We start from the raw sequence: 20,595 nt of genomic DNA, 5'->3' as shown, positions 1-20,595 counted from the left end.
ACTGTTTCGGGAAGCGGTTCAGATTAGGGACGGCGTGGCGCAGTGGGGAGAGTGGCCGTGCGCAACCCGAGCGTCCCTGGTTCAATTCCCACCTAGTACCAACCTCGTCACGTCCGTTGTGTCCTGAGCAAGACACTTCACCCTTGCTCCTGATGGGTGCTGGTTAGCGCCTTGCATGGCAGCTCCATCCATCAGTGTGTGAATGTGTGTGTGAATGGGTAAATGTGGAAGTAGTGTCAAAGCGCTTTGAGTACCTTGAAGGTAGAAAAGCGCTATACAAGTACAACCCATTTATCATTTATTTATCATTTAGATTTGCCGGGAAATTCGACAACTCCATTGAAACTGTGAGCTTTTGAGACTTGTGGTCAGTTTGGAATATGGTTAGAGAAAAAAAGTTGTTATTTTTAAATGCAGCTAGAATCAAAGGACGACGACAAACTGAATCCAAACGGCAAACCTGATGTCCATTTAATACACATTAAATTATCACCCTGTATTAATGACATTATCAGAACGTTGGTAGCACAATGGTTCGCGCATTCGTCTTTTATTCTACAAGACGTGGGTTGGATTCTTGGCAACGTCAGTTTTTAAATGTGTTTATCACTGGAAACATTACATTTGTTAAAGTAAAGCATTCTGTATTTATTGTTTTTTAACCAGCTACCAGAAATCATTAGCTGGATAACTGAGAGGTTTTGTCCAAAAAAAAAAAGGAATCGTCTAAAACCAAAAATAAAAATGAACTAAATCTCTTTTGTTCTGTACATCAATGTCCAGATTACATGATATTGTCATCTTCCTCTTTATGCCATTTCCTCAAGGTGACAGAAAAACATTATACAACCGGCCCTATCATATGATTCTACCATGTTGGCATAATACAAACACACAATATATATACATGTATAACACATAAAACACATTTTATTATACATTGTTGATTTACCTAGCAAAACCATTTTGTCAATTATTGTGATTCATTGTCATTTTCAAAAGCCATAATAGACAAAACATTTCAATGCATCACACGTTATGTGGTAAATATGCAGCTGTTTGTAATCATACATTTGACCAGCAGGTGGAGTCTTGTGCCGAAGCATGCATTAAAGCGTTGAGATATTGAACCAATTGGCTCAAGTGGTTCAATGCCTCATGAGGCTTCATCTGACCATAGGCGCCGATCCTCTGGGTGCTTCGGGGCCCGAGCACCCACAGACAATGCCGAGCACCCACATGGGATCAATGGCAAATTCTTTCTCACCACCAAACAAAAACCGTGCATGCTCAGAAAAGTAACGTCAAATTTACCGCCCGTCCGATTACCCACTGGCAGAAATGTAGATCGGCGTCCTATGCATCTGACCATCGCTAAACATGCCCATTAAACACTCTTATTTAAAGGGCGGTACGTGAGTCGGACATGATGTCAGTAAAATCCAAGCAATACACAGGAGTAATGAATCTGGCATTACTTAAATACCCTACATCAACAGTGTCCTCAAGAGGACAGACTGGATATTGCTTGCTGTTGAAATTTCCTACAATTTTTTTTCCTGTCAAGCATCTCCCACTATGAAAGATCTAATCAAATTTGATATTAACAGACTTGCAGGATAGCTTTTTCACTGTCACTAACCTATCAAAAATATATTGGATGGTTGTGTTCAGGAGGCTATGAAGTCGGGGATAGAGGTGAGGAAGAGAGGGAGGTTTCATCAGTCGTCAGACTTCCTAAAGTTGGTCTGGAGAGACCAGAACAATGCGGAGAGAATATTCAACATGTTGCCAGAGAAAGACACCCGATGTTACTCTGCTCTCATCAGAGGCATGGTAAAGGTAAGGATTGTATAATATTTTATTTTTCTTATTTAGATTGGCCAATTGCTACAAAGACTGGCCCAGCTGTGTATGTAGAGGGTATAAAGAGTGATTGTTTTGATGCATTCATTAAAATGTGTGTCTCCACAGCATGGAGCCTATACCAAGGCCTTCAGCACGTACACAGATCTGCTTAACAACCGACTGACAGGTGAGTCACTAAAGATTTTGGAGTGTGTCTGTGAAAATTTTGTCAGTTCAGTTTCAAATAAATGTATGAAGTCATGAGAGGTTATTGTGTGGCCATTTAACAGAATGTCCTCATGCAAATGTAGATTGTCATTAAAAACTTAGCTTTTGGAAAACTGACTTAAAGGGGTCATATATATATATATTTTTTCTCCTACATTTAAAACACTTCATTGTGGTTCCCATCCGGGGTTGATCATCTTTTTCACTACAGAATTTGAATTTGTAATCTTACTCTTGATTTTAATCGTATTCAATATTTTATCTAACCTATTTGCAGTTTAACAGGATAAACCTTGTCAAATAAGAAAGGATGTGTTTATGGAGGTTAATTTTTATCTTTATTACGAAAGCTTTTTTAGACACTGAATTTATGTAATTGAATTTTTTTACATCAAATAATGCTGACAATTTAATTAGAAAACCCTTTTTTTTTTCAAATTTTGTGTAAAAAAATCTATTTTAAAATTCAGGGGGGAAAAAACAGTGTTTAAAAATTCAGTAAAGAACAATTCTGTATAAAAAAAAATCAGAGTATAAAAATTGAGTGTCAAAATAATTGCTGCTTTTAAAAGCCCGACTCCCTTCCAGTAAATTAAGACTGTCTCAATCTTCAATCCTGTTTAAGAACCAGCCAATGAGGTATCAAGTTTGAAGTCACGTGACACGGAGTCTTGCAAAATAACATGAAAAAGCTGTTAACTGGGCTACCTTGGCATAATATAACATAATTAACATTTCAATGAGGCCCACTGGATATTTTCAGAATGAAGGTCAAGAAGCAAGAGTACTTGTTGTCCATGACATCAAGGACTTGGACAAATATCAAAATAGACAGTTTCCACGACGACGTTGATAATGGAGTCTGACGAAAAACTACACCTAAATTCAATACCAACATTATTATGTTCCAAGGGACCACTAAACAAGAAGACCTAGATCCAGAAGCGCATCAACCTACAATTATAGAGATTATTAAAACAACATCAAATATTGTTTAACAAGAAAATATGGAACTGAAAAACGTCTACAACAAAGACCATAAAATACAGAATTTGGACAATGTTATAGATCCAGATACAAATGTTTTCTCCCACATCAATAATAATTGTTGTTGTTAAACAGACGAACGATATAACAGCAACATTGTGATAACAAATTGTCAATTATTATTTTAATAGCAGAAGTTCGTACGCAAATTATATCATGAAGCACTTTTTGGAACAATTCTATAAACCCATCAAAGTGATCGCTATCACAGAAACATGCATCGATTTAAAAAATAAAAAAAAGAAATAGATTTTGATCTAGAAGTTTATTGAACTAACATACATCAACAGAACCAACAAAGACGGAGGAGTAGCTCCCTTGTACTGTACTTTTTTCATAAAATCTTGCACTCTTCCGCCATTCTTGATTACCTCTTGAGGAACTCTGAATAAATGTTTATATTTTTTGTGATTTAAATGGTTCGTGCAGCCGAAAACAACACAAGCATTGGGCATTTTTCTTTGAGAAAGGCTAAAGGGTGCGTAGTTACCATTGAAAACAGATGCTGGCTTGACCACCACCTGTATTTTAATGGGTCGGACGTGAGCCAGGCGTGACATAATTTTGAATCCAAACAATAGGTAAAAGTTGGTTTTGCATAATAGATCCCCTTAAAGCAGGGGTCTCACACTCAATTTACCTGGGGGCCACTGGATGCAGAAACTGGGTGAGGCTGGGCCGCGAGAAAAAATTTCATAAAAAAATCTAACATGCACTTTTTAATGAAATCACCTTCTTTGAATGGCTTTCCCGCATACTTGTCATTTTTCCGCGATCTTTCTAGGAAACACCAGAATATCAGTACCCCTCCCGACAATCTCCCCGGGGCAATCTTTCTTACGGTTCTCTCTCGGACAACAATATTAGGGGCGTGCCGTAATGACACTGCCTTTTGCGTCCTCTACAATCTATTGTCTCGTCCGCTTTACGACCATGCATTCAGTGTGCCGGCCCAAACACATATTGTAAGAGGCTTGTGTAGATTCACGGAATGGACTGCAGGGCATACATGGTCAACAGCCATACAGGTCACACTGAGGGTGGCCCTATATACAACTTTAACACTGTTACAAATATACAATACGGGGCGGGGTTGGGGGCATGGGAGTGCGGGGGTGTATACTGTAGCCCGGAAGAGTTAGGGCTGCATGGGATTCTGGGTATTTGTTCTGTTGTGTTACGGTACAGATGTTATTCCAAAATGTGTTTGTCATTCTTGTTTGGTGTGGGTTGACAGTATGGCGCATATTTATAACAGTGTTAAAGTTGTTTATACGCCCACCCTCAGTGTGACCTGTGTGGCTGTTGATCAACTATGCCTTGCAGTCGCTTACTGTGCTTAAAGAAGCCAAATATAATTAATTTGGACAAGCTTGTCGACTGTTAGTACAGACTGTAGAGGGCGCCAAAGGCAAAGCCTCCCTGGTACCCCCTTAATAGTGTTGTAGAGATGAACTACGGGAGAATGGTTATCCCTGGAGTGGCACTGAAAATCAGGAATCTCCTGGAAAAATTGAGGGTATACAAGTATGATGCTGTACATCGCCATTCATTTAGAGCTCGCGGGCCGCACCACCATTAAATTTACACATCAAGGTGCGGGCCGCAAAATAACGTCTCGCGGGACGCAATTGACCCGTGTGCCGCGTGTTTGAGACCCATGCCTTAAAGCATTGACATACAGTTACAGTTATGACTTACGAGTGTAGTTTAGTTTTGTGCAGACGCGTGGGTGTGCCTTACATCCAGGCCTGGAGTTTTGTAATTTTAGGGGCAAGGCCACTTGGCCTTTGGTGTCGTCAACCTTTTTAGGGCTCAAAGGTCAAATGTCAGGGCAGGAAAGTCATCAAATAAAACAATGATTTTAGGTCCAGAGTCATAATTAATTAATCTTAAAGGTTAAGGATGGATACATTTTTAATATGCATTACTTTCAATCAAATTAATGGAGCCGTTTAATTCACAGAATTGTTTGTTTCTTAATGAATAACATCAGTTTAATATAAAAATGTTTTTGGAATTTACCTATCATTCACAATCCTTATACGAGACAAGAAGATAAAAGTTTTAAATTTTTGCATTCTAAGAGGCGAGCAACCAATTCTGTCTCTAAATTAATCTAAAATGCATCTAAAAATTGCCAACAATACTTCCAAAACTTTTATAATAAACAAGCTGTAGCAACATTGTTATTGTGAGAGCAAACATGGAGGAACTGCTAACACATCACCATGCTACAGCATTAGCCGTAAGCTAGCTATGGCATAGGGTAAGCTCGCAACTGCGCCAACAGCTTATTGGCTTTTGAGTTTGTAATGCATTACACAATTAGGACAAAATAGGACACCAATCTGTATTGACTAAAAACAACTTGAACAATCGTATTACAGTATCTGTAAAGTATTAGCCCATATATCATGTTTTGTTTGTACACAGCTAGTTCGAGAGTTTATGTACTGTAGTTGTACGGTGCTGTGCTGCACGTATCCTGATCAATATTATAGTGACTGACTCGATTAACAGTTGCCCGATTGGTCAAGCTGGCTGGAGACGTTTCCAGTTGATTTGGGTAAACAATCAATTTTTTTCGGCAGAGCTTGGCTCAATTTTCCACATATACAGTGTGGACAAGTCAAGCCGACCTCACTCTCTCGGCTTCTGTCTGCTCCAACGTTTCACCCTCTCTTCATGCTTGCTTCTATGAGCAGCAGTTCATCCTCTGTGGTTATTTTAGAGGGTTTTCAAGGCTACAACAGTGACTCCTATTGGCCGCATCTTCCAAGCATTTTTGTCATCTATCTTATCTCTCATAATAATTGTTAACGATAGGCAAAATAAAAATAAATAAAAGTGCAGTTCCTTTTTAATAAATAACAACTGATTTTTCATGCTGGATGAAAAAAACAGCAAATGAACTCTGGCTTCTTTTTTCCTTGAGACTTCCCTTAACCTCTGCTGTCCCACGCAAACAGCATTAAACTAACTCTTCTACAGAGACAAACTGTATCGAATGCAGTATTAAACAATTATTTAGCTCTGGTTTAGCGCATTAACAACTGAGAAAGCATCTGTCATTTTAGGTTTTACTTGACTAGAACAAATTTTAGAAACCACTGCAAAACCCGCACACATTGCCTGGTTGTGTTGCTAAATGTGAACAGTGTTTTACATATTGTATGTTGAGAGTTTATTGTCTTCTTAGGCCTTCACAAGTATCAAATGTTCTAACCTTATTTTTAGAATTTACGGCTTCGCCAGGTTTCTCGACCCCGATTAAAATTCTGAAAAAGGCTACACAAGTTATGGACATGAGAGAGGAGACGTGAGGCTGTATTACAAAATTTAAACAATATTAATTTATGACAAGGTTTAATATTTTCCCCACAACCCCAAGAGGGACATGTGGTAGAAAATGGATGGATGGATGGGTTTAAAATTTTATAGGCCAATAGGAATGGATTAAGCCTTTTTGAAACATAGGCAAACACAGGACACCAAAACGCTCCAAATTAGGCAGAAGCAATTATGGTAACAAAAAGAAAGCCATGCAAATAATTGCACAAATCCCAAAGCAAAAACAAACCTTGCTCAAAACTAAATGCAAAACAAATGCAATTTATAAATTGAACTCACCAAAGCATTAAACATAAATGGAAGAAAAATGGTTATTTGAATGTCTGTTTTTCACTAGACAGTGGCCCTCGCGCAGAGAGCTAGGAGGTTCCATACAGTGTGCACGCTCACTAGGAGCTGGTGAAGTTTTGTGAATGAAGGACAACTTTGGACAAAACAATGGGTCCCATACGGGCGGCGGCCCTTATTCTGGACCCCACTTGAGAAGACTGTGCCGAAAAAGGGAGACATAAGTCTTAAAAAAAATTGTATTTGAAATTAAACTGCACGTTTTTGAGCTCACCTGCAGGTGAAAGACGCGTTCACGGTCAGACAGTCCCAAACTCACAACATAGGCCGAGATGCCAGTGCGTGCGTGTACCACCGAGCTGTTTTAATTAGCCATAATCTCCCATCCACCAATCAGTGCAGGTAAGGTGCACAACCAATATGCCACATATAGCAATGTGCTGCGTGTGGGCGGTTCATATAAGGCAAAATTAAACCCATCACTGGTCAAAGAAGTCGTAATTACATTGAAATCAAACAGAAAAAAAGAGATGCGTCTGCGGGTATCTTAATTTTTTGAGGCGCACACAGTCAAACAGAGGGGCAACCAGAGCTGTGGCCACTGTGAAATTCCTGCCCTGCTTACAACACGCAGGGACAATTAAAATAAAAACGTGATTGTAGATGTAATCTATCACTATATTAATATACAGGGGTATTTTAATGCATGCAGCACAGCCAACCATATTGCAATCGCTCCTCTGCAGTCTATCCTCTTGTTGTGGAGCACGTACATGTACATGCAACCTCCACTGTTGCCATTACCAATACAAAGTAGTGCATAATTCTAATTTATCTGTCAGTAGACTCCATTTGGAAGCGCTAAATACTACAACATGGCTGGCAGGGAGAAAACACAGTCGAAGTGGAGCTGCGTAAATAAGACAAACGCACAATACAGCGGATCCTGAAGAGTCGATCAGAAAGCGGTTTTAAGGTGATCTGTACAACTTAGTCCATGGAAAATGTTGACCAAAGAACCATAATTGGATGTTATGTAGACCGCAAAAAAGTGTTTTACATGTAGAAAAGCAGATCAAAATATGACCCCTTTTAAAGACAGCATAAGTCCATTCCACGTGGCTTATAATAGGTTAGGGTTTTTTATACCAACCATTATTCTGTATAAGTAATTTCCCTTGAATCCCTTCTACATTCCACACTATAAAATAACAAACGTATGTGTAATTCATACTGTTGGTGTATAGAATCAATATTAGCAAATAGTCGGGGTCCAAATTTGTATCGTATCGAAGTGAAAAGGTTTTATGAGGACACCCTTGGTATAATGTACTGTAGCTACTTGTTAAAATATCAATGTACTGCAAGCAGCCACCAACCTGATGCTCTCTCTTGTCAGCTGACGTCCACATTTTCAACGCTCTGCTCTCAGCAGCTCCAGAAGTCAGAGAAAAATACATCGAAAAATGGGAACTCATCACTGTAAGGCCTTGAACAACCTGCCAAATGTCACACGTCATTTTACAGGGACAATGAAATTATCACTTTTTTAACTGGATGTGCGATGAACGTTTGCTACTTTCATGAAATTCCATTGTCACCAAAAGGCTGCTATGTTAACAGGCTATGTATTTTTATAATGTTTCTGATTACCAACACTTTGAGATTAGAGGTTAGAAATGTGACCATTGGAATTTTTTTTTATATTTGATGGAATCCTCAACCAAACATATTGCAAATCTTTATTGTAACACCAACTTCATTTGCATTGCATAACATTATTACTTGTTCTCATGTATCGTGTATGTCTGTAGGAGATTTTAAATCAAATGAGTCAACAGAAAGTCCAGCCCAACCTGCAGACCTTTAACAGTATTCTCAAAGCCCTGAGACGTTGTGGCTCTTTGGCCAGAACAATGGTTATGCAGACGCTGAGTGAGATGAAGTCTTTGCAGATCGGTAAGAATTTTAAAGATCTACTTGTATAGTACAGTATGTACACAGATGGGGCAGTTTTTTGACTAATTTGTATGTTTGTGTATATGCAGTTCCCAGTCTGGCCTCCTTCAACCATGTGCTGTCTGTATTTAACAAACCAGGTGAGGACAAGTGTTGTTAAAGCTGGAGACTCACTGAACAAGTGGATAAAGTCTTGGCATCTCTGCTGCTACTTTTAAATTATAGTATTTGTAATTGCCAGCAGGGTGTGACATCAGCCCAATGGAATACAATAAATAAGCTCCACCTCCAGGTGTTGTTAATGAATGCACTGTACAAAAACTGTACCTCCATCTTCATTCCACATACTTGAATCCCTCAAAGAATACATGAAATGATGCAACAAAATTAATTGTGGTTACGTTTTGTCGTTTAGGCATGTCTGTCCAAATCACAAACAACGTTTTGCAGGAAATTCTGTCAGAGTTGGCAGGAAAAAGATTAACCTGTCAGGACCCTGATGATGGTACGTAATGTATGTGTGTGTATTTATTGTGTACTGGAATGATAGATTGCCTTCAATATATTTTTCGTCAAATGTAATTCTTATTTTGTCTTGTTTTCTCCTCAGTTTTATTCTTCTTCAATGCGATGAGATTTGTAAGTCACTTTTTTCAAAACATTATTTTATTACAATGTTCCCTCTCCACTTTCAATTTTATATACTTTACGACCTTGGATACAAATTTTTAAATTGAAAATTTTTAGAAACATGTATTATAACATCTATTTGACATAACCCGCCGTACATTTAGTAGTGAAGCTGCTTTGCCCACGTGTCATCATACACGGCACACTAATGACAGACCAACAAAGCACTGTGTTCTCTGTCCAGGCAGCTGATTGTGTCGTCTAAACATTCACCGTGCTCACAAGCTCAAATGTACTATTGAACGCAGCAGACTCCGCGGGTAAAGTCCGCAGTCATCAGAGCTGCCATAATCACTTGTTGTAATTACCTGTGAAATTTCAGTCAAACACAGCAATGGTGTTTACATTTGGCTGTCTTGGTGCCCTACACTAACGTAGAGGAAGCGGAGCTGTTGTACTTGATGGCTTTGCCAATAAGTAAAATAAGAGAAGCACATTGGGTGGCTGTAGCTCCAAGTACTGACTATCGGCTGCTTAAAGTAAGGTGTTGCAGCCACTTATTGACTGGACACATCAGCTGAGTCTGAAATTGTCTCAGATGTGAGTCATGTAAAACACTTTATTCAAACATTGATTTTATGTTATGCTGTGATAGCAAAATGCACATCAGTGTCATATTTAACGCTGATTGATGTAAAGAAATACATGCCGTGAAATGTTTTGTGTGACGTACTACATAGTGTGCAGAGAGCAGACTTTGAGTTTTGTGCGCCTTGTAGGCTCTGTATCATGTAAGTTCCAGTATGTTTGGGTCTAAAGTCTTCTGGCACAGAACTTGATACCTAGAGGTAGCTGCTTACCATTGTGTAAAAGGTAAACCTCGTCATTGCTGTGCTAAAAGAAGGTAGCTTAGCTACCAGCTGCCATTACAAGCTCAATGAATCTTCATTCGCTACATAATATAGGAGGAAAATACTATAAGGATGATGGCAACAGTGTCTTTAAAAAAGACTGCGCCAACAACTCTCCAAAACTTTGTCCATAATGCACAAGAAGCCACAAGTGATGCTGCAGCTATCGTCATTTTCATCATGCAACTAATTATTTACTGTAAGTACCAATGTATTATATGCTACAGTTGCATTACTAATACAAGTGTTTGAGTGTGTGTGTGAAAGGTTATTAACCGCATGTTGATTAAATGATATACAATAATTATATAAATCATAAATCAAATAGCGTCTACTACAATGTGGAAATTCACCTATTACAGGGTCTGCCAAACTCCGGCAATAATCTAGGGACACCGTATTGGTAATTAATAGACACTTTATTTTGCATTTATATGTGCATTTTCTTCACATGTATAATTGCAGTGTTTGGACAGTAAAGATCTGGAGCTGGCCTATGAAGTTCAACGCCTGGTGGAGGTCGGGGAGAACTGGAGGCTTTTGGGCGATCCCTTCCAACAAAATAATTACTAGTAAGTAGTGTATTTTATTTGTGACTCCAGAATGAATGGAGTTTTGCATAGTCAAATCACGACTTGAGTACAAAAAGTATTAACTGGACCTACTTTCTTACCCTGCAGCAGCCGCTTTTTCAACCTTTTGTGTATGATGGAGCACATCGACAAGGTGCTGAAGTGGTACAGAGATTTCATTCCTTCGGTTAGTACATTGCCAGTCTTTCCCTTGCATTCTTTTTGTTCTGTAGGGGGCCGCCACAAACACAGTGCATTCAGATCCAGCAATTTAAAATTATGTTGACAATTTAGCGACATTATCAGTATATTTATTAAACAGTCAAACCCCTCTAGATACCTTTTCAAAAATCAGCAAATCTAGGAAAGAGACGATTGGGAATTTGGGTTCATGGCAGGGCTGCACAGAGCGAGCATTTTAGTAGCATTTGCGACTAGAAATAGGTTATTAGAGTTAAAAAAAAAAAAAAAAGCATACGTGCAAATATATTTTTTAACATTTTAAAATAAGTACATACAAAGTTGATTAAACTAGAGTACAATGTTCGCGTCTGTATACAAATAGTGATTGACGCGGAATTGTCACTGACCACTCTGTATGCGCTAAGACCTGTGTCCCTTCTTCAGCTTGCACAGAGGGTGCAGGCTTGAAGCCTGGCGACTCCTAGTATTCTCACATATTCAAAGTCTTCAAACACAGACAAAAACAATTTCTTAGCTTGAGGAACTGGTCAGTAAAAGACAAAAAAAATGTCACCACATTAAAACTTGACAAAAACTCCACTTTGAGAAGTATGTGAAGCACAAACCAACAAAGATCACTGCTAGCTTCCGTGTTTCACGTGAAAGGAAAGTCTTGTGCTAATACTAAAGTGGTGTCCAATTTCATTGCTAAATATGTTTCCAGTTCCAACAGTAGAAAAAAGCTGATGTAAAAAGCTGCTGTAAAATTAAGTTGTTATATAACTTTTTCAGTCACAACTACTTTGCACAAGAAGCACTGCCACAACAAATGTACATTATATGCAATCAGAAAGGGTGTTAAGCTGCAGTGGCAATATTATCTACTGCCACACAGCATCCCTGAAGCAGTTAGCAAGTTGGTGATACTGACTAAAATCTTTGAGGTAACAAACATGCTTATGTCTTATTATGTTTGCCTAAAAAAAACACCACTCTTCAAGGTGAATTATTTTCAAATTGCTATTGATGTTTGAACATTTCCTTTTGTGTTTTTGTTAGCTGAATAATTGAGCACAGCTAAATGTTTTTGTAAAGAAGTTTGAAGGTTATATTTTACTTATTTTTGGATTATCATCTGTCCCAAAAACATAAAAGCAAAGTATGGCGGAGATATCAAGTTACATCAACAGATGTATTTTCATACATGGTAAAGATTTACCCAAATAACTTTGTGTGAGTCTGCCATTGCAGTCAGATGCTGTAGACCAGTGGTTCTCAACTTTTTTTCAGTGATGTACCCCCTGTGAACATTTTTTTAATTAAAATACCCCCTAATCAGAGCAAATCATTTTTGGTTGAAAAAAAAAAGATAAAGAAGTAAAATACAGCACTATGTCATCAGTTTCTGATTTATTAAATCGTATAATTGTTCATTTGTAGTGTTATTTCTTGAACTATTTGGAAAAAAAGATACAAAAATAACTAAAAACTTGTTAAAAAATAAACAAGTGATTCAATTATAAATACAGATTTCTACACATAGAAGTAATCATCAACTTAAAGTGCCCTTTTTGGGGATTGTAATTGAGATCCATCTGGATTCATGAACTTAATTCTAAACATTTATTCACAAAAAAATAAATCTTTAACATCAATATTTAGGAACATGTCTACAAAAAATCTAGCTGTCAACACTGAATATTGTACTGTTGTATTTTATTTTCACAGTTTATGAACTTACATTCATATTTTGTTGAAGTATTATTCAATAAATATATTTATAAAAGATTTTTGAATTATTGCTATTTTTAGAATATTTTTATAAAAATCTCACGTACCCCCCAGGGGCACGCGTAGCCTCATTTGAGAACCACTGCTGTAGACAATAAGTTTTTTTTTTTTTTTTCCATTCTTTTGTTGAGGGGCATATTGGCCCGTACATACACATGCATCCTCTGCTTTTGCTGTTTCTACTGCCAAATAGTGTATAGTTCCAACTTGTATTTGTCAGTAGTCTTCAATTGGAAGCGCTAAAAACTACAACATGGCTGACGGGGAGAAGAGACAGTGGAAGTGGAGGCACTTAAAAGACCGCCCAAAAAACAGCGCATCATAAAGACAGAGTCAAAAAGCAGCTTGAAGATGGTCTGTAAAGCACCACTGTTGCATTTTATCTATACCATAGAGAAGTGTTTCAAATGTACAAAATAATGTAATATGACCCTTTTTATAATTTTTTTTAAGTGCATCCACACATGTAACTTTAACTAATTCCCCAAAAGTTACTTATGTGAAGTATTTGTTTCAATAAAACCCCTGGACACACATATTTGGATTTAACTTTGTCCAACTTCACTTTACGGAAAAAATATCGGGATATACAGTATATCATACATCAACATTAAGCCAAACAATATCGGAATATGAGTTTTGATCCATATCGCCCAGCCCTATACGTGTGTTAGCGACAGTGCTAGCATAGTTTAGAGATTGAGGGTTGCACTTAGCCCTAATAATGCCATTGTGTTTATATGTATGAGTACACATCTGTACGTTGTTTTGAGTGTTTATATTGAAATTGTGTTATTTAGAACCTTTCATATTGCTCCTAATTTTTTTCTGTGCTTCTAATTTTTTTCTGTGCTACTATTTCTTTTCATTTAGTAGCACTGATGCTCATAGTGAAAAAGCTAAGCGTACAGCCCTGGTTCGTGATAAAGAACATGGCAGTTCGTCTTGTGTTTGATGGATTTATTAAGTGGTAGGACAAAGTTATGTGTAGGTTTCACTTTTGCGTCTCAAGGCACATAACTGTGGTGTGTTTAAACACGTGTGTCAAACAACAAGAACAAATACGTAAACATTTACAGTGGCATACAGTGGCTCTGACATGAAAGCATGTAGCGCTCTTGTCACTGGTACTGCGGTATGCCCTCCCACTCTATAAGTATTGGCAGGTGGCTTTCATCTTATTTGTGACATTCAAAATACATAATAAAAAAAAGCAGCCGAAAGAAGTTCACTTTGAGTTCTAAACATATATTTGTTGCACAATTATGGCCAAAATGAATAATAATTATACATTGTTGTTAAAGGTTGGTATTGTTAGGTAAAACATATCAGTGTTTACCATAGGTCAGCAATCTATTTGCGGTGGTGGCATGTCAATGGTGTAATTTGTAATGAGATACTGGTAGGTTATATAACTTTATACATATATTTAAAGACAGATCTTTGTGTTTTTGTTTGGTCTAGTTATCCATTTTTTCTGGGGTATTTTTAGGGCCATAGAAAAACAGACATGTTCCACGGACGGCTTGCACTTCAGCAATTGTACACCACCGCTTGACCTCGTTCGCCAGGGCAGCAAAAAAGTTTGGCACATGACAAAAAGCTGTCTCCAAAATACCGCTGTTGGTTTCATGCTGTCGTGGACTGTGAAAGGGTTTGTTTTGATATGCAGCGGAGCCTGCTTTTTAAACATTATTGCAGACTATTGTCTTCATTTAATCGTTGCAGTCAAAATGGATTAATTTTGCAGTCCTATTTTTCACGTTTTTACTCACTTTTTGTCTACTACAACTTTTTTCTTCCTCTCTTCCGCAGCATCCGTCACAGTGACATGCAAATCCATCTTGGCCTTTTAGGCAAATCAGCTGATGATGTCATGACTTTAATGCCAGATGCGTTCGTGTATCACGTGCATGCGTGCGTTGATACCTGAACATTGTTGTACTTAATTTTTCAGCATTTGAAATGAGAATATGAAAAGTAAAACTCCTCATTCTGGCATTTTTTTCCCCTGTGGTTTATTCCTGTAGTTATACTACCCAAAGTACGAGGATATGATCATCTTACTGCAGGCTTTGGACACGGACAATCGTTTGGACATGCTGCCTACCATATGGAAAGGTGTGCTTAAAGATGTTATTATTGTCCCTGTCCTTTCATGATTAAGAATAAGAATATGTGTGACAATACTAAGTATTTTTTAGATATTCGGACTTTTGGTCAAGATAATAAATTGGAGCTGATCAAGGAGCTTCTCGCCTTGATGGCCAGAGACAAACACAGTCCTGAGGTCAGTGAAGTCTTCTTAAATTCCACCAATAAAAAGCACCACCTCCATTTTCATTTGCACGTTTGTCAAGGTCCAAGAGTCTTTTGCTGCTTGTGCCCTGGACGTGAAGAGTGTCTTCGTTGGAAACGACAATAACAGGTTCAGTCTGGAGTGGAGCACCCCCACTCTTACACATATTACCTCCCTGCTGCTGCGAGCTAACAAGATTCAAGAGGCTTGGTGAGAGAAAGACTGAAGATTGTTCAAAGTTCATTTAAAAGAAAAGGTTATCTGATATTTTGTCTCTTCTTGGCAGGGAAATGATGCAGCTCTTCAAAGCAAATAACAGAGTTCCTTCGTAAGTTGATGATCAAGTGAACAGTCCCTCTAGAAATTGTACGCAATGTCGCATTTGCATTAATTCACGCAAATTTAACTTATCCCTGCGAATTATGTGCGTTCTCGCAATTTCAATCAATCAATCAATGTTTACTTATATAGCCCTAAATCACTAGTGTCTCAAAGGGCTGCACAAACCACCACGACATCCTCGGTAGGCCCACATAAGGGCAAGGAAAACTCACACCCAGTGGGACATCGGTGACAATAATGATCCAGTGGGACGTCTGTGACAATAATGACTATGAGAACCTTAGAGAGGAGGAAAGCAATGGATGTCGAGCGGGTCTAACATGATACTGTGAAAGTTCAATCCATAATGGATCCAACACAGTCGCGAGAGTCCAGTCCAAAGCGGATCCAACACAGCAGCGAGAGTCCCGTTCACAGCGGAGCCAGCAGGAAACCATCCCAAGCGGAGGCAGATCAGCAGCGCAGAGATGTCCCCAGCCGATACACAGGCAAGCAGTACATGGCCACCGGATCGGACTGGACCCCCTCCACAGGGGAGAGTGGGACATAGAAGAAAAAGAAAAGAAACAGCAGATCAACTGGTCTAAAAAGGGAGTCTATTTAAAGGCTACAGTATACAAATGAGTTTTAAGGTGAGACTTAAATGCTTCTACTGAGGTGGCATCTCGAACTGTTACCGGGAGGGCATTCCAGAGTACTGGAGCCCGAACGGAAAACGCTCTATAGCCCGCAGACTTTTTTTGGGCTTTGGGAATCACTAACAAGCCGGAGTCCTTTGAACGCAGATTTCTTGCCGGGACATATGGTACAATACAATCGGCAAGATAGGATGGAGCTAGACCGTGTAGTATTTTATACGTAAGTAGTAAAACCTTAAAGTCACATCTTAAGTGCACAGGAAGCCAGTGCAGGTGAGCCAGTACAGGCGTAATGTGATCAAACTTTCTTGTTCTTGTCAAAAGTCTAGCAGCCGCATTTTGTACCAACTGTAATCTTTTAATGCTAGACATGGGGAGACCCGAAAATAATACGTTACAGTAGTCGAGGCGAGACGTAACAAACGCATGGATAATGATCCCAGCGTCTTTAGTGGACAGAATGGAGCGAATTTTAGCGATATTACGGAGATGAAAGAAGGCCGTTTTAGTAACGCTTTTAATGTGTGCCTCAAAGGAGAGAGTTGGGTCGAAGATAATACCCAGATTCTTTACCGTGTCGCCTTGTTTAATTGTTTGGTTGTCAAATGTTAGAGTTGTATTATTAAATAGAGTTCGGTGTCTAGCAGGACCGATAATCAGCATTTCCGTTTTTTTGGCGTTGAGTTGCAAAAAGTTAGCGGACATCCATTGTTTAATTTCATTAAGACACGCCTCCAGCTGACTACAATCCGGCGTGTTGGTCAGCTTTAGGGGCATGTAGAGTTGGGTGTCATCAGCATAACAGTGAAAGCTAACACCGTATTTGCGTATGATGTCACCTAGCGGCAGCATGTAGATGCTGAAGAGTGCAGGGCCAAGGACCGAACCCTGGGGAACTCCACACGTTACCTTAACGTAGTCCGAGGTCACATTGTTATGGGAGACACACTGCATCCTATCAGTAAGATAAGAGTTAAACCAAGACAGGACTAAGTCTGACATACCAATTCGTGTTTTGATACGTTCTAATAAAATATTATGATCGACGGTATCGAAAGCAGCGCTAAGATCGAGGAGCAGCAACATAGATGACGCATCAGAATCCATCGTTAGCAATAGATCATTAGTCATTTTTGCGAGGGCTGTCTCCGTCGAGTGATTTGCCCTGAAACCGGATTGAAAGGTTTCCCATAGATTGTTAGACGCTAAGTGTTCATTTAACTGCTCCGCAACAATTTTTTCGAGGATTTTTGAAATAAAGGGAAGGTGAGACACCGGTCGGTAGTTTACCATGAGGTCAGGATCGAGGTTAGGTCTTTCAAGAAGAGGATGAATAACCGCTTTTTTGAATGCTAGGGTAACAGTGCCCGAGGAAAGTGATAAGTTTATAATATTTAGCACTGATGGACCTAATAATACAAAGAGCTCCTTGATCAGTTTCCCAGGAAGAGGGTCAAGTAAACATGTTGTTTGTTTTATTCCATTTACACGTTGTAACAATTCCTCTAATGTTATTTCCTCAAAACGAGAGAAACTATTTTGGAGGGCAGTATCCGCCGTATATACAATCGTGTCAGTGTTAATAGAACCCCGTTGTAGCTGGGACGCATTGTCTTTAATCTCCTTTCTAATGACTTAAATTTTCTTACTGAAGAATTGCATAAATTCATCAGCTGAGTGGGTGGAGCTACTGGAAGGAGTCCCTTGTTGGGTTAGCGATGCTACCGTACTAAACAAAAATTTAGGATCGTTTTTATTACGGTGGATGAGATTTGAGTAATAATTAGCTTTAGCTAAGGTAAGCATGCGTTTATAAGTTATTAAACCATCACTAAATGCTTGATGGTGCACCTCAAGTTTAGTCGTGCGCCATTTGCGTTCCAGCTTTCTGCATAATAATTTCTGAGCTCTAGTTTCTTCTGTAAACCACGGGGTGCGCTTTTTTGGAGCCTTTTTTAACTTTAGCGGTGCTATGTTATCAATGGTTTCGCGCAGGGCGTCGTTAAAGTTGTTAGTGAGGTTATCAATAGAGCCCACATACTTTGGGAATGGTGCCATTACCGAGGGCAGTAGGTCAGCAAGAGTTGTCGTTGTGGCCGTATTAATGTTGCGGCTGCTATAGCAGTTATTATTATTATTAGTTTGACGAACATGCGTCTGAACCTCGAATTTTATAAGGTAATGATCGGACAATACTTTAGTATACGGGAGTATCGTAACTTTGGAAGCGGTGATACCCCTGACAAGCACTAGGTCTATCGTATTACCGTTGCGATGCGTGGGTTCATTTATTATTTGTGTGAGACCACAGCTATCAATTATAGTCTGGAGCGCTACGCACGGTGGGTCCGATGGGGTATTCATATGGATATTAAAGTCCCCCATTATGATTATATTATCGGCGTGTGTCACTAGATCAGCAACGAACTCTGAGAATTCATTGATAAAGTCCGAACAGGGCCCTGGGGGGCGGTAGATAACAGCCAGGTGTAGAGGCAGCGGTGTGACAGACCTCATAGTAAGCACCTCAAACGATTTATATTTATTATTTATGTTAGGACTAAGGTTAAAGTTTTCGTTGTATATTAGTGCGACCCCCCCACCCCTTTTAAGCGGACGGGCAATATGCCCATGTGTAAAGTTAGGAGGACATGCCTCATTTAGCGCAAAAAAGTCGTTTGGTTTAAGCCAGGTTTCGCTGAGACCGATGACGTTAAGATTGTTGTCTCTGATGATATCATTAACTAACAACGTTTTGGGAGACAATGATCTTATGTTTAAAAAACCTATATTATAGGTAGTGGGCTGTTTTAGGGAATTTTTGATCAAATTATCCGTAGTAGCAATATTAATAATGTTGTGTTTATTATGCCCAGTGCATTCAGTATAATTACGACCATATCTAGGAATTGATACGACGGGAGTGTTCCGATTGTTTGTTTGTTGCTTTGATAAACTGCACGCATCATGGTTAGCCACCTCAGTAACGGGGATTTTCCGATTGTTTGTTTGTTGCTTTGATAAACTGCACGCGTCATAGTTAGCCACCTCAGTAAAACACATGTCCAACTCTGAAACACTCAAAGCAGAAAAAACTTGTTCTAATTTAACTGACTCCTTACCAAGACCAGTAGTCTCGCATCCTTTATTTAAATCCGTCTTCAGGGTGGAGGGAAGTGGTGTTCTGTGGGGATTAGCCTTCTGCTTTGTTTTTAGCCCCGCTCGACATCCGCGTTTCCGATCACACCGCTGGCGTCTGCTCCGTAGACGGCCCCCGCTGCTACTAGACTCCGCTGCTTCACAGGCCGCTGGATGTAGCCGCCGACGTATTCCCATGCTAGTTAGCATGTTTAGCACGCCCGCGTCTATCAGTCCAAAACGGCCCGATATGTCCATATCCAGAAGTGTCTGGCGGTCGTACGTGATCACGGAGTGACCACGATGCGAGCCAGCCATGAAGTCTGCAGAACTGTCCGGCATTTCCGCCAAATGTTCCATCTTTAGCAAGAGCACCGCAGTGTCGCAGCCCGTCCAGGCGCCGCCATCTTGCAATTTAGTAAAGGCCCGCAACTTTGCTGCACATTTTGGCCAATGGCGTCCGACCGGTGCCTAAACATGCACATAATTGGTAAATGGGTTGTACTTGTATAGCGGATTTCTACCTTCAAGGTACTCAAAGTACTTTGACACTATTTCCACATTCACCCATTCACACACACATTCACACACTGATGGCGGGAGCTGTTTTGCGAGGCCCTAACCAAGACCCATTAGGAGCAAGGGAGAAGTGTCTTGCTCAAGGACACAACTGACGTGACTAGGTTGGTAGAAGCTGGGGATCGAACCAGGAACTCTCAGGTTGGTGGCACGGCCACACTCCAAACCGCGCCACACCGTCCCCCACATGAACTGTCTGATCAATATTTATGTTTGATTCTTGTGTAGACAAAGAAGAAACAACATGTAACAATATATTAACTCTTTATACAGTACAGGTCAAAAGTTTGGACAAACCTTCTCCTCATTGTATGCATTTTCTTTATTTTCATGACTTTTACACTGTAGATTGTCACTGAATGCATCAAAACTGTGATTGAACACATGCGGAGTTATGCGCTTAACAAAAAAAGGTGAAATAACTGAAACCATGTTTTATATTCTAGTTTTTTAAAAATAGCCACTCTTTGCTCTGATTACTGCTTTGCACGCTCTGGGCATTCTATATATGAGCATCAAGCACACCGGTGAAGTGAAAACCATTTCAGGTGACTACCTCGTGAACCGTCACCCAGAAAATATATTTGAAGCTAGTGAAGCCAAATATCAGTTTGTGAAGTATTTACATAATTTAAAGGTAAATTCCTAGTTAATTTTTCAGAGAAAAACTGATATAAATATGTCCACCTTGGAGGACACTGCTTCTGAGAAAGTAACAGACACAAAACTGAACATTATTGTTTTGCACTGGATGTTTTACATTGACTCTTTAAAAACACGCAACTATA

General features: G+C 39.4%; 1 protein-coding gene across 3 annotated transcripts in view; it reads left to right on the top strand.

Annotated features, from left to right (window-relative positions):
* The window catches only part of ptcd3 (pentatricopeptide repeat domain 3), a 47,138-nt gene that overhangs the window by 7,311 nt on the left and 19,232 nt on the right, over window positions 1-20,595 (top strand). For all 3 annotated transcript variants that reach the window (XM_061901515.1, XM_061901514.1, XM_061901513.1), the window contains exons 9-21: window positions 1,675-1,842; window positions 1,975-2,035; window positions 8,165-8,247; window positions 8,580-8,724; window positions 8,814-8,864; window positions 9,140-9,229; window positions 9,335-9,363; window positions 10,731-10,837; window positions 10,946-11,024; window positions 14,842-14,932; window positions 15,016-15,101; window positions 15,172-15,320; window positions 15,397-15,438. In XM_061901515.1, coding sequence (XP_061757499.1) covers window positions 1,675-1,842; window positions 1,975-2,035; window positions 8,165-8,247; window positions 8,580-8,724; window positions 8,814-8,864; window positions 9,140-9,229; window positions 9,335-9,363; window positions 10,731-10,837; window positions 10,946-11,024; window positions 14,842-14,932; window positions 15,016-15,101; window positions 15,172-15,320; window positions 15,397-15,438 — 1,181 coding nt within the window. The remainder of the gene's footprint in view (window positions 1-1,674; window positions 1,843-1,974; window positions 2,036-8,164; window positions 8,248-8,579; window positions 8,725-8,813; window positions 8,865-9,139; window positions 9,230-9,334; window positions 9,364-10,730; window positions 10,838-10,945; window positions 11,025-14,841; window positions 14,933-15,015; window positions 15,102-15,171; window positions 15,321-15,396; window positions 15,439-20,595) is intronic.

The sequence above is a fragment of the Nerophis ophidion genome, linkage group LG05, assembly GCF_033978795.1.
Source record: "Nerophis ophidion isolate RoL-2023_Sa linkage group LG05, RoL_Noph_v1.0, whole genome shotgun sequence".
Taxonomy (NCBI): Eukaryota; Metazoa; Chordata; class Actinopteri; order Syngnathiformes; family Syngnathidae; genus Nerophis; species Nerophis ophidion.
This window is presented reverse-complemented; position numbering and strand designations above follow the sequence as displayed.